Here is a 15,528-nt window from a genome sequence, read left to right as displayed (position 1 = left end):
TAGGGGCTGATTGATGGGTGGCAGTGACAGGGGGTGATTGACGGGTGATTGACAGGTGATTGACAGGTGATTGACAGGTGATTGACAGTTGATCAGGGGGGATAGATGCATACAGTACGCAGGGGGGGGGAGGGTCTGGGGGGGTCTGGGGAGAATCTGAGGGGTGGGGGGGTGATCAGGAGGGAGCAGGGGGCAGTTTAGGGACTAAAAAAAAAAATAGCGTTGACAGATAGTGACAGGGAGTGATTGATGGGTGATTAGGGGGGTGATTGTGTGCAAATGGTGGTCTGGGGGGTGGGCAGGGGGGGGTCTGAGGGGTACTGTGGGCAATCAGGGGGCAGGGGGGGGCAGATCAGTGTGTTTGGGTGCAGACTAGGGTGGCTGCAGCCTGCCCTGGTGGTCCCTCGGACACTGGGACCACCAGGGCAGGAGGCAGCCTGTATAATACACTTTGTATACATTACAAAGTGTATTATACACTTTGTAGCGGCGATCGCGGGGTTAACAACCCGCCGGCGCTTCCGATTGGCCGGCGGGTTGACGTCGCGGGTGGGCGGAGCCTATTGCCGGTGGATGCGCGCGCATCCCAGCGCGCGATCCCCGGCCAGAGAGTGCCCCAGGACCTGACGCCAATCTGCGTTACGTGGTCCTGGGGCTGCCACTTTGCCGCCGCCAATATGAAGTAGGCGGTCGGCAAGTGGTTAAGTAATACCAGCTGCCTGGCTGCCGTGTTGGTCCTCTGCCTCTAATTCTTTCAACCATAGACCCTGAACAAGCATGCAGCAGGTCAGGGGTTTCTGACAATATTGTCAGAACTGACAAGATTAGCTGCATGCTTGTTTCTGGTGTAATTCAGTTCACTACTACAGCCAAATAGATCAGCAGGGCTGCCAGGCAACTAGAATTGTTTAAAAGGAAATAAATATGGCAGCCACCATATCACTCTCACCCTGGGTTCACTTTAAATTACAGTTAGCCCCGCCCTCATCCGGTCATGACCACGCCCATTTGGTTGTAGCCACACCCATTTTTGCCGGTCGTCAGCTCCCCCGGAAATTGGTCCAGCACCTGCATAGCACCCCCTAAAAAAATTCCTGGAGCCACCACTGCATGCACCACACGGGCCTCACATTAAGGCCAGTGCTGCTCGGATACTCCTTTTCAAAATCCGGATCTGATTCGGATCCGGATACCCAGATATCCGATCCGGGTCGGATATCAGATTTCAAAATTTTCCAATCCGGATCGGATATCTGACCTCAGTATCCGTGGTATCTGGGCGGATTCGGATATCTGGATAGAAGTGGCCTTTAAATTGCTTTAAAACATTTTTTAGGGTAAATGAGGCTTGTATTGGCATTATTTTTTAAAGGGGAACACTACTTGATGATGTGGGGACTTAAAATCCTCCCCCCCCCAAAAAAAAATGGCTGTCAATTAACATCAGGCCTAGGTTCTAGACAGCGGTCGTGCAGCCCACATTGTGTCCAAAGTCCAACCGCACAACTGGGACATGACAGTTTTCAGCCAAGACACCTCCAAAAAACTACACAGCAATTGTGTTTTGGGTTAAATATAGGTGGTATCAGCACAGCAGCAGTGGCCTGTGGCACCCTGGCGGTGGGAGCAGCAAAGGCTGCAGGAGCAGGGCAATGCTGCAGCAGCAGCAGGTGTAACGTGTGCCAGGAGCATGCCGGACGTGGCACATGGCAATTGCAGGCGCGGAGCTAGGGGGGGTCGGGGTAGGACAAGTGCCCCGGGGCGCCTGGTCCCCAAGGGCGCCCAGCTGAGCATCGGGTTTTTATTTTTATTTTTATTGCGGGGGGGGGGATCAGGAGCAGCGCAGAGAAGAGGGAGAGCTGTGCGGACGGTGGGGAAGGGGGGCCATCTCCCCCCTCCTTCCCTCACCTTAGGTGCTCTCCCTCCCTCGCTGTCCCCTCCAATGTCCGGGTGGCTGGCAGCGTCGGGCGGAACTCACCTCCGTCTCGCTCCAGCGCCGGCCGGAAGTTCGGGTGCGCAGCCGCTGCTCTGGTCTGAACCAGACCGGAGTAGCGGCAGATCCATCCGGCGCTGCGAGAGACGGAAGTAAGTTCCGCCCGCCGCTGCCAGCCACCCGGACATTGGAGGGGACAGCGAGGGAGGGAGAGCAGCTCTTCCTCCTCTCTGCGCTGCTCCCCTCCTGCTGGGGAGGGGGACACCTGACCTGGCTACCTACTCTGGGCACATATACCCCTGGCTACCTACTCTGGGCACATATACCCCTGGCTACCTACTCTGGGCACATATACCCCTAACTACATATACTGGGCATATACCCCTGGCTACCTACTCTGGGCACATATACCCCTGCCTACATATATTGGGCACATATACCCCTAACTACATATACTGTGCATATACCCCTGGCTACCTACTCTGGGCACATATACCCCTGGCTACCTACTCTGGGCACATATACCCCTGGCTACCTACTCTGGGCACATATACCCCTGCCTACATATATTGGGCACATATACCCCTAACTACATATACTGGGCATATACCCCTGGCTACCTACTCTGGGCACATATACCCCTGGCTACCTACTCTGGGCACATATACCCCTGGCTACCTACTCTGGGCACATATACCCCTGCCTACATATATTGGGCACATATACCCCTAACTACATATACTGTGCATATACCCCTGGCTACCTACTCTGGGCACATATACCCCTGGCTACCTACTCTGGGCACATATACCCCTGGCTACCTACTCTGGGCACATATACCCCTGCCTACATATATTGGGCACATATACCCCTAACTACATATACTGGGCATATACCCCTGGCTACCTACTCTGGGCACATATACCCCTGGCTACCTACTCTGGGCACATATACCCCTGGCTACCTACTCTGGGCACATATACCCCTGCCTACATATATTGGGCACATATACCCCTAACTACATATACTGGGCATATACCCCTGGCTACCTACTCTGGGCACATATACCCCTGGCTACCTACTCTGGGCACATATACCCCTGGCTACCTACTCTGGGCACATATACCCCTGCCTACATATATTGGGCACATATACCCATAACTACATATACTGGGCATATACCCCTGGCTACCTACTCTGGGCACATATACCCCTGGCTACCTACTCTGGGCACATATACCCCTGGCTACCTACTCTGGGCACATATACCCCTGCCTACATATATTGGGCACATATACCCATAACTACATATACTGGGCATATACCCCTGGCTACCTACTCTGGGCACATATACCCCTGGCTACCTACTCTGGGCACATATACCCCTGGCTACCTACTCTGGGCACATATACCCCTGCCTACATATATTGGGCACATATACCCCTAACTACATATACTGGGCATATACCCCTGGCTACCTACTCTGGGCACATATACCCCTGGCTACCTACTCTGGGCACATATACCCCTGGCTACCTACTCTGGGCACATATACCCCTGCCTACATATATTGGGCACATATACCCCTAACTACATATACTGGGCATATACCCCTGGCTACCTACTTTGGGCACATATACCCCTGGCTATCTACTCTGGGCACATATACCCCTGCCTACATATACTGGGCACATATACCTCTAACTACATATACTGGGTATATATACCCCTGGCTACATATACTGGGCATATATACCCCTGGCTACATATACTGGGCACATATACCCCTGGCTACATATACTGGGCATATATACCCCTGGCTACATATACTGGGCACATATACCCCTGACTATATATACTGGGCACATATTATACCCCTGGCTACATATACTGGGCACATATACCCCTGGCTACATATACTGGGCACATATACCCCTGGCTATATATACTGGGCACATATACCCCTGACTTTATATACTGGGCACATATACCCCTGGCTACATATACTGGGCACATATACCTCTGGCTACATATACTGGGGACACATACCCCTGCCTACATATACTGGGCACATATACCCCTGGCTACCTGTTCTGTGGACATCTCTACCCCTGGCTACCTGTTCTGGGGACATCTATACTGCTGGCCACCTATTCTGGGGACACCTATAGACCTGGGGCTACCTATTTTTGGGGAAGCACTGCTGTCAGATTGAGTGTATTTTGGGGAACTGCTGCCAGGTGAGAGGTGTTTACCATATTAAGGGGACATTCTGCCTATTTATGTGAAATGCTGTCTATTTATGTGCTTCAGACTGCTGAATTTGTCTTGTTGGGGGCCTCATGGTTACTGAATTTGTCTTGTTGGGGGCCTCATGATTGCTGAATTTGTCTTGTTGGGGGCCTCATGGTTACTGACTTTGTCTTGTTGGGGGCCTCATGATTTGTTGGGGGCCTCAAGATCGCTGAATTTGTCTTGTTAGGGGCCTCATGATTGCTGAATTTGTCTTGTTGGGGGCCTCAGGATTGCTAAATTTGTCTTGTTGGGGGCCTCATGATTGCTGAGTTGGTCATGTTAGGGGCCTCATGTTTGCTCATGATTGCGGAATTTGTCTTGATGGGGGGGGGGGGGCTCATGATTGCTGAATTTGTCTTGGAACATGCTGGAAGGTACATACTAAGGGAGGGTGGGTGAGCGTGAGCCTGCTAACCTCCATGTACATTTGAAGGGGCGTGACCAAATGTGGAGCACCCATAACCACGCCCACATTTGGTCTCGACCCTTCACCTTAGGGGGCGCATTAATAGTCTTTGTCCCCGGGCGCTGAAAACCCTAGCTACGCCTCTGGGCAATTGGCACTTGGCACGTCTCAAGTGGCACTAGGCATGTGGCCCAGGTATCCGAAATCCGAATCCAGTCGGATAGCTAAAAGAGAGGTCGGGTATCCGGGTTACCCAGATATCTGGAATCTGGATGAACAGCACTGATTAAGGCACCACAACTCCCAGCATGCCCACATAAAAGAACCGCAACTCCATTACACACCTTCCATGGATCTAACTCGGGATTACAACTCTTATCTACAGATTTCCGTCCTCCCGAGCATGACTCGGGGTTACCGCCAAGGAGGTTAACATGCAATACAAAGTTTGTAGGTGCAGCAGAGAAAAGGATATTAGATACGATATATGCTGAAATCTGAAGGAATAAAATGGATGGTAAAACTATGAAGTATGACAAAATTAAACGACTAACCTTTGTAGGCTTTAAGTGCAATGACCATATTGTTGCATTCCTCAATAATCGTATCTTCTAATGTTCTCTTTCCCATCCCGAAATCTCTCAGTGTAGAAAGAGTGAAACGTCTCATAGCTTTCCAACTATTGCCACTGGCAAATATAACACCTAAAGGAAAAAAATGCAATATTTTGGTTTACTACATTTGAAGGGCCCATTCACACTAGAAGCGCTTTTCTGAGCGTTTTGCGATTGATTAGTGATTGATTTTCGCATAAGCAATCGCAAAATTGTGGTGATGTTTACCGCGATTTTAGTGAAAGTGAAAATGGGAGTGAAAATGCCAATCAATCGCAAAACGCTCTGAAAAGTGCTTCTAGTGTGAATGGGCCCGAACAACCTTTTTTTCTGAGTTAGGCCAGAAACCCACTAGGAGCGATTTTCTAAATGTTTTGCGACTTGAAAACTCTTGCTAATGTAATGCTATCGGTGTGATCCCACTTGAGCGATGCGATTTTATAAAAATCCCCCATAGCATTGCATTAGCAAGAGCTTTTTCAAATCACTAGCGATTAGAAATCACTCCTAGTGGGTTTCTGGCCTTACACTTTTTTTTTTTACCAAGTCTTTGCATGTATGAGTTAGAAATTAGAATCATGAAGAAGGGCGGTGTCAGTAGCAAACCCAAGTAATGACGTGCAGGATAACATGAAGCGTGAGACTGGGGATACGCTGCAGTTAGAGGTCATTTAGAGGATTTTCCACTCCAATGTTACTAATTTCCAAAAGGATCTAATTGGTTCTGTGTGTACTACAAAAAGCTTTAACTATATAAGGCGCTTTGAAATTTGCAGCTGTATCCCACGGGACCCAACAGTGTACTGAAGCCGGGTCCCATGGTTAGCAGCAGAGCTGCCAATTGCCGCTCTGCACGCCGCTCTTCCTGTCACATGACCGCAGTGATCATGCAATAACTGCAGTCATAACAATAGAGGAGAAGCTGCACGGACATCTGTCTGTGTGCCTCTCCTCCCAGCGGTGTACTATGGGACCCGGCTCTGTACTGTAGACGGCAGTAGCGTAGCTAGAGATCATGGGGCCCCATAGCACTCTTAATCAATGCTACCTGCCCCTACCCTATGGATATATTTGGCCAATTTACATTCTCATGCAATCTACACTGCATATAGTTCATGGGCACTGAGACAAAGTCGGAGGGTGGAGAACACAAGAATGTTAGTGGTGAGTACATTAAGTACCATCTGGGCCCTCTCTGCTCCAGGGCCCCATAGCAGATGCTATGGCTATTGCTATGCCACTGCTAGACGGGTCCCGTAGCTAGCAGCAGAGCAGCCAATTGGTTGCTAAAGAGGTCACATGATCACAGTGATCATAGGGATGCTGCAGCCTGGAAACAATCTGTTTTCTATATAGAGAACTTTCCAGTTAGTAAAAAAATACAAATAAAAGCATTAAAAAATAAATAAATTAATTAATTAAAGTGGACCTGAACTCTTGCACAGGACAGAAGGAAAACAGAAATGCACCCTGTATGCATTTAGAGAGTTCAACCTGTTTAATTCCCCCTCATTTGTGTCTAATCACAAGTTGTAATTTGATATTTCCCCTGTGTCACTTGACTTGAGATGGCAGATAAGCTCATTTGAAAGCATAGGCTGTTAATAATATGTCTGCTTCCATGAAAGCAGGAAGTAGACACACTGCAGATGTATTGCAGGATTTGTATCAGCTGTAATAAAAGAATGTGGATACTCACTGCCCGATAGGTCCTGCGACATCCCCTTGACGGCGGTCATCGGTGAGTCCTCTTCCTGCCGGCAGTTGTGCACGATGTCACGCGACACTACAGGCCGGGAGCAAACGGGACTTCTAGCGGTCACAGTACTTTGTGCAGGAGTGTTGTGGATCTTAGTGATCCGATCATCCATGACGATAGTTATTGCGGCGTGCCGCTATGCGACCTTTGCGTGGTCGTGTGCCTGTACCCACGTCACGATATCGCAGAAACCACCGCTTGGTGCTCAAAAAAGACATTGGTCATTGTGAAAATCGTGACAAGGGTACATAGCTTTAACGTTATTCTGCTGTTGCTTATCGTTTAGAGCAGAGAGGAAGTTCTGAGTTCAGGTCTGCTTCAAGAGAAAAATTAAAATGAAATAAATTAGGCCATACTTCAGGTGATTTGGCGGCTGATCAACCATCCGATTTGATTATTATAACCAAATCGGATGAAAGTCGAAAGTCGGTGCCGCCAAGTGCATGCCTGATCGATGATGCAACCAATTTTGTGCCAACACTGGTCACATAAATCAGTCGGACATGCTGCAAAATGTCAGGCCTTCGTGGTGTGTCGGGTGCGCGGTGGTAACAGCGAGCAATATCAAGACGAGCAAAGAAACTCCTGATGCTGTCCCCCCCAATGCTCAATGTGCCCCTCCCCCGTTGCCCCATACATTACTTGTCCGCGTCTCTGCTCTGGGATTCGCTCTTCGTCCATACATGTGGCCTACCTGGTTGCCGAAGTAGCATCGGCATTCGTGTAATGTCACATGCGCCCACATGCATGCCAGCAACCACATGGGGCGCGTGTATGAATGAAGGATGGATCTGTGTCCCAGCAGCAGCACCGACCCTCCCGACCAGGAAGTGAGTTCAAGGGGTCAGAATACAGTAATGGAGGGGGATGGGGGAGAACGAGGGAGGCGGGGAGTGGTGGGCATGACTGAAGAGTAGTCATGTACCATTACGCACATTTTCACATAATTTTTCGCAATTTCACATATATGTAATAAAGATTTGTACATTTAATTGATTTTGTATAGTCATTTGTAATTTTGCATAAAATTTCACGTACTTTTTGCGTAATTTCATGCCGACTTTGGCAGTGAATAAGCCCCCATACATGCTATTGACATCAACATTGCTACATATGTTAAGCAGAATAGTGGGTACTGGTCAAAAAAATAATTTTCCAAAAAGACCTGGTTTTTAAACTAAAAAAAAAATGACTACCGGTATTTAAAAACCATTTTTCTTTGCATTTTTAAAATTGATTTTCTCAAAAACTACAAATTCTTTTGAAAAATTCTTTTTTTGACTTGCACCCACAATACTCCTTAACATTTATAGCAATTTTGGTGTCAATAGCATGGGTGGGGGCTTTGTAATTAACCACTAAAGTCGGCAAAAAAATTAGGTGAAATTTTTACGAAAATTATGCGACAAATTACACAAAATTTATATTACATACAAAATGAATTACGAATTTCCCTGAAGTTTTGCATTACGATTACGATGCGTAATTGCGAATTTCAATACGAGGTTTCGCATGTGCGAATATTCGGCCCACCACAGATGAGGAGAGCCCGCTACACATGCCTTCTCCCCGTTTATAAAATTATATTTGCGTGGAGTTATCCTTCAATTTAAACCCCTTGCCAAATACATTTGGGGGTCTAGTTTTGTAGATGGGGTCATTTTGAGGATATCCAGGTATCTTGGACCCTCTGCACCACTATAACTGAACTATAGTGCAAAAATTCTGCTTTGGACTTTCAGTCCATGGAAATGCGCTCAGTCGATTGCGGGCCCCCCAGTTCTCCAACAATGCGACGAGTTATTGGTATTTGGTATCTCCATTCACGGGAGAAGTTGAGGAACATGTTTTAGGCCTCTTGCACACTGCAAGCGATTCCGATTCAGATTCCGCTTTTTAATGTTTTTATATCCGATTCAGATTCCGATTTGCATTGTGCAGGGAGCAAACTGCAAATCGGAATCGGATGTAAAAACAGATTAAAAAGTGGAATCGGAATCTGAATCGCTTGCAGTGTGCAAGAGGCCTTAGGGTGTACAGTATGTACTTTCAAATTAGCATGTTTGCCCCCAAAATTAATTTTTGCATTTTACTATTCAAAATTGAGAAAAGACTAGCGGGTCAAATCTCTAATTATACCCCTTCTTGAATATGTTGTGGGTGTTAGTTTTCTAGATGAGTCATTTTTGGGGCTATTCTGGGGAATTACCGTATATACTCGCATATAAGCCGACCCGCATATAAGCCGACCCCCCAACTTTCACCTCAGATATCAGGATAAAGTGATTGACTCGCATATAGGCCGAGGGTAGGACATTGCAACAGCCACCCCTATATAAAATGAAATAATCACCCCATGTGAAATGCAAGAATCACTCCAGTACAACTGGCATAAGGTTTCTATAACCCCCAAATTAATTGCAACAACCACCCAAAATGAAGCTATCACCTCTATGCGCAATGCAAGGAACAGATGTCTGCAGCACTGTAATAAGATCTATTAATGGTACATGTAGGAGCACAAGATAATATAGTATAGCAGTTATGAGGCTGACAGGTGGCTGTGGACACGGACACACACACACACACACACACACACACACACACACACACACACACACACACACACACACACACACACACACACACACACACACACACACACACACACACACACACACACACACACACACACACACACACACACACACACACACACACACACACACACACACACACACACACACACACACACACACACACACACACACACACACACACACACACACACACAGCACTGTCATGCCTACTTGCTCCCAGTGCTTACCAGTAGCTCATAAAGATAGAGGACATCTGTCCAGCCTACTTTTTCCCTGCTCTCACAGGACAGCTATCCTGCCTGCTTTTGTCCCCCCGAGTGACCGTGTGTGCAGGATTGCCTGCTTTTGTCCCCCGAGTGGCTGTGTGCAGGCTCACCTGTTCAGGATCGGGTCCTGCAGGATCCATGGGTGATCGTGCTGGAAAGCGAGACATGAGCTCCTCCACTTGCGGGTCCCGCTTTGCCTGCACGTGGGTGGCCAGGGCGCTTGAAGAATCCGATCGGGGAACAGAGAGGAGAGAGTGCATCACAGAGGAGAGAGCGCAGGACGAGCGCTGCACCATTCAAATCACTGTGCGCTCTACGTCCATTTGTCACCGCTGCATCGCGTCACCGTGAGCAGTGTCCTACATATGCTTCGCCCATTGGCTGGAATTCCAGCCAATGGGCGAAGCATATGTGGGACACTGCTCATGGTGACGCGGTGCGGCGGTGACGAATGGACGAGCACACAGTGATTTGAATGGTGCAGCGCTCGTCCTTCGCTCTCTTCTCTCTGATGCACTCTCTCCTCTCTGTTCCCCGATCGGATTCTTCAAGCGCCCTGGCCACCCACGTGCAGGCAAAGCGGGACCCGCAAGTGGAGGAGCTCATGTCCCGCTTTCCAGCGCGATCACCCATGGATCCTGCAGGACCCGATCCTGAACAGGTGAGCCTGCACACAGCCACTCGGGGGACAAAGGCAGGCAAGCCTGAACGCATACGGCCACTCGGGTGGGGACAAAAACAGGCAGCCCTGGACTGGACACTTTGGTGACTCGCATATAAGCCGAGGGGGGCACTTTTGAGCACATTTTTTGTGCTCAAAAATTCGGCTTATATGCGAGTATATACGGTAGTCTTTCTGCTCCGCTATAAATGAAGTATGGTGCAAAAAAAAAAATTAGTGTTTGGTATCCCCATGCATGGGAGAAGTAGATGCATGTTGTGAAAGAAATATCTTGGATACAGGGGCGTAACTAGAAATCACTGGGCCCCCCTGCAATACTTTGGACGGGGCCCCCATATACCCCCTGCTTTCAGCACAGGTAAACTGAGATGCGGTCATGAAAACAATTGTGCAGAATATACAAAGCTTTCTCTCTCTGTGCCCACACTCAAGCACCATTACAAGTCATAGCACTTGGGGAGGGGTAGAGAGGCAGGAGGTAGAGCAGCACTGTACAGAATACCCTGCTGAACACTGAATAGGCACTGTCTACAAATATTTGTCTGAAAAACTTCATATGATTCCTTATCAGTGGCTGAGCAGATGCAGTCACTAGAACAATTGTGCAGAGAGCAGAAAGTTTTTTTTTTCTTCTTGCCCTTAATTGTCAGTCTCTCAGGACAGGGCCCCCATGGCTTCTGGGCCCCCCTGCTGCTGCATCCCTTGCAGGGTCTATTGTTACCCCCCTGCTTGGATAGACCGACCAATGTCAAAAGAGACTATAGTTATATCGATAAAATTATCAAATAGAAACCTAAAAAAACAAAAATATTCTTCATATGTACCTTGTCAACAGCATATCCTACTAATACAATAAATGGGAAAGTTCGGATGTTTGGATGTTTGGATGTTTAGATGTTTGGATGTTTGGATGTTTGTTACTCGATCACGCAAAAATGGCTGAATAGATTTAAATGAAATTTGGCACACACATAGTACATTACCTGGAATAAAGTATAGGATACGTTTTATTCCCTTAACCAAAAAGGGGGCGGAGACAAATACAAATTTCGCTGGAAAATTTAAACTGCAGCCATTCTTACACTGTTAATGGCAGGGTTCTCAAACTTTGCACAGTTGGTCGCTGGGTGACTGGGATTAATATTCAGAAAGGTGGGTGGAGTCTATAAAAGCCAATCAAAATTAACCTATTGATTTTCAAGGGGAATATTTACATTGCTGCCATTCTTGCACTGTTAATGGCACAAGCCTCAAACCTGGTACAGTTGATCATTGGGTGACTAGGGTTCAATTTCAGAAAGGGGGTGGAGCCACAAACAGCCAATTAGATTTGTTTCATTCCAATGCAAATTATTGATGCCAAACAGCAACAATATGTAGGGAAACAACTGACTCTTGGGTGCATGCTGGAAATATTTTAATATAGAAAATTTCATATACAAAAACACATATATACATCAACAAAAACTGGGCACCCACCCACTACATAGACCCAATTAAAATAGGGACACTACGGCCCTAAAAAACGCCATATCATCCACTACCTCACTAAATTCTCTTGGAGGCTGCAGTCCTCCGATAAATGTAAACTAGGACACGTCCAGAACTCCTTATGAATGGAATATAGTTCTTAAGTAGAAATTGCATGTAAACAGTAGACTCAATCGCAGTCGTATGTGACGTCTGTAGCCACCAGTTAAATACATAAACTGGACTCATTCGCAGTCCTCCATATCACGTCAACATCTCCATTACTTGATATGTGCTGTACATCAAACAGTAGCTTAGAGTGTGGAGCATGCACATCCACGGGATCAGCTGTAGCAAGGTAGGAGCCATGCAAACATGATAGAACGGCAACTGTGACTGTCCTCAGTATGGCAAACAGGCAAGCCTTCAATGTTATTGTATACAGAGCTTAAGCGTTTTGAACCATCAGCATCCACCTGCAGTAGATGAGATGCAGCCAGCAACTGGGATATAAAGTTCATAGGTTCATAGTTACCACACCGCTGAGTATGCGGATTCCGGATAAAGATGTGCTGCCACGATGGAGATGGAATTATAGGTTCCTGTTGCTATTTATTTTGCTGACAAGGTGCATGCTGGTTAATTTATTGATATCTAATTTTATCACCATGAATATATAGTTGTTGGCCTATTTTTGGGTCACCAGCACATATTACTGGTCATATGCTATTTTGGTGTCCTTTTCTTGTTCTTTCACATATTGATGCCAAACACCGCAAAGATCACAAACTTGGTAATTGATTAATTGTGCGTTAGGGTTAGAAAAGTGAGCACAGCCAACACCAGCCAAATAAATAAAAGGGCAACGCCGGGTCATAAGTGGGCGGAGACAAATACAAATTTTATTTGGAAAATGTAAACAGCAGCCATTTTTACACTGTTAATGGTAGGGTTCTCAAACTTTGCACAGTTGGTTACTGGGTAACTGGGATTAATATTCAGAAAAGTGGTTGGAGTCTATAAAAGTCAACAAAATTAACCTATTGATTTTCAAGGGGAATATTTACATTGCTGCCATTCTTGCACTGTTAATGGCACAAGCCTCAAACCTGGTACAGTTGATCATTGGGTGACTAGGGTTCAATTTCAGAAAGGGGGTGGAGCCACAAACAGCCAATTAGATTTGTTTCATTCCAATGCAAATTATTGATGCCAAACACTGCAAAGCTCACAAACTTGGTAATTGAGTAATTGATTCATTGTGTGTGAGGGTTAGAAAAGTGGGCACAGCCAACACCAGCCAAATACATAAGCGGGCAACGCCAGGTCATAAGTGGGCGGAGACAAATACAAATTTTACTGGTAAAATGTAAACTGCAGCCATTCTTACACTGTTAATGGTAGGGTTCTCAAACTTTGCACAGTTGGTTACTGGGTGACTGGCGTTAATATTCAGAAAAGTGGGTGGAGCCTACAAAAGGCAATAAAAAGTTACCTATTGATTTTTCAGGGGAATATTTCATTGCTGCCATTCTTGCACTGTTAATGGCACAAGCCTCAAACCTGGTACAGTTGATCATTGGGTGACTGGGGTTTAAATTTATAAAAGGGGGTGGAGCCACAAACAGCCACTATGATTTGTTTCATTTTAATGCAGGTTATTGATGCCAAAGACCGCAAAGCTCACAAACTTGGTCATTGAGTAACTGAATAATTGTGTGTTAGGATTAGGAAAAGTGGGCGCAGCCAGCACCTGCAAAAAACATAATCGGGCAATGCCAGGTCATCATTAGGCGGAGACAAATGCAAATTTCACTGAGAAAATGTAAACTGCAGCGATTCTTACACTTTTAATGGTAGGGTTCTCAAACTTTGCACAATTGGTCACTGGGTGACTGGGATTAATATTCAGAGAAGTGGGTGGAGCCTACAAAAGCCAATCAAAATTCACGTATTGATTTTCAAGGGGAATATGTAATTTCTACCATTCTTGCACTGTTAATGGCACAAGCCTTAAACCTGGTACAGTTGGTCATTGGGTGACTGGGGTTCAAATTCAGACAAAGGGGTGGAGCCACAACCAGCCAATCAGATTTGTTTAATCTCAATGCAAATTATTGATGCCAAAGACCGCAAAGCTCACAAACTTGGTTATTGAGTAATTGTGTGTTAGGGTTAGAAATAGTAGGCGGAGCCAACACCAGCCAAATACACACCTGAACAATGTTAGGAAATAAGTGGGTGGAGAAAAATACAAATTTAATTGCGCAAATGTAAACTGCAGCCATTCTTACACTGTTAATGGTAGGGTTCTCAAACTTTGCACAGTTGGCCACTGGGTGAGTGGGATTAATATTCAGAAAAGTGGGTGGAGCCTATCAAAGCCAATCAAAATCCACCTATTGATTTTTAAGGGGAATATTTAATTGCTGCCATTCTTGCACTGTTAATCACCTGTACCTGGTACAGTTGGCCATTGGGTGATTGGGATTCAAATTCAGAAAAGGGGTGGAGCCACATCCAATCAGATTAATTTTATTTCATTGCAAATTATTGATGCCAAAGACCGCAAAGCTCACATACTTGGTCATTAAGTAATTGTGTGTTAGGGTTAGGAAAAGTGGGCGGGGCCAACACTAGCCAAATACATACCCGGGCAACGCCGGGCATACAGCTAGTAAGAAAATAAATAAGGAAATTATTGACTCTTGGGTGCATGTGAAAAAAAGGTAGAACATTTTAATATAACTATGTTTTAGGATGCATGTTGTGGTCTGTAATTAGTATGTGGGCATTATGTGCTTTCAAATTAGCATTTTCGCCCCCAAAAATAAATTTACATTTTACCCCATTATTCTGATTAAAATGCAGATTGTCAAATCTCTAATTTTACCATTTGTCGGACAAATTGGGGAGTCTAGTTTTCTAGATGGGATCATGTTTTTGAAAGTTTTGAAATATCACCTAGGAGAAAACTCAGCAGAAAAAAAAAAGAATTGCATAGGCCCTGTCTCTAAACTGACAGGGACATCTTCATTTCCGTGTGATGCAGGACTAGTTATAACTAGTATCATATAAAACTCCATGGAATAGCCTACCGTGTCCTGGACTTATATCCATAAAAGCTGGTACATTTGGTCTGTCACTAAATTCCTCAGCATGATTGACAAGGGCCTCTTTCACTGCCTCGTAGCCACACAGGACAACCATCTCCTGTGTCCCAATCTGTAGGCTGTATATTGGACCATATTTCTCAGCAAGCTGCAAAATAAAAAAGAAAAAAAAAAATGCATATGATTGTGAATTTTGGAAAGCCACCCTGATGTTAGCTGTTAGGTAGAGATGGCCCGAACGGTTCCCGGCGAACTTCCGGGGATTCGCGAACGCGGAGAACCACAAACTTTCCCGGAAGTTCGATTCGCCCCCATAGTACATCATTAAGGTCAACTTTGACCCTCTACATCACAGTCAGCAGGCACATTGTAGCCAATCACGCTACACTC

General features: G+C 46.1%; 1 protein-coding gene across 1 annotated transcript in view; it reads right to left on the bottom strand.

The window, feature by feature from the left end:
* LOC137571263 (cytochrome P450 2K6-like) overlaps positions 1-15,528 on the bottom strand; it is a 113,904-nt gene that overhangs the window by 70,599 nt on the left and 27,777 nt on the right. Inside the window, exons 2-3 of the mRNA XM_068280142.1 lie at positions 15,124-15,286; positions 5,189-5,338 (exon numbers count right to left, since the gene is read on the bottom strand). Of these exons, the coding sequence (XP_068136243.1) occupies positions 5,189-5,338; positions 15,124-15,286 (313 nt within the window). The remainder of the gene's footprint in view (positions 1-5,188; positions 5,339-15,123; positions 15,287-15,528) is intronic.

The sequence above is a fragment of the Hyperolius riggenbachi genome, chromosome 4, assembly GCF_040937935.1.
Source record: "Hyperolius riggenbachi isolate aHypRig1 chromosome 4, aHypRig1.pri, whole genome shotgun sequence".
Classification (NCBI taxonomy): domain Eukaryota; kingdom Metazoa; phylum Chordata; class Amphibia; order Anura; family Hyperoliidae; genus Hyperolius; species Hyperolius riggenbachi.
Note: the sequence above shows the minus strand (reverse complement) of the source record. Positions and strands in the feature narration are given on the sequence as shown.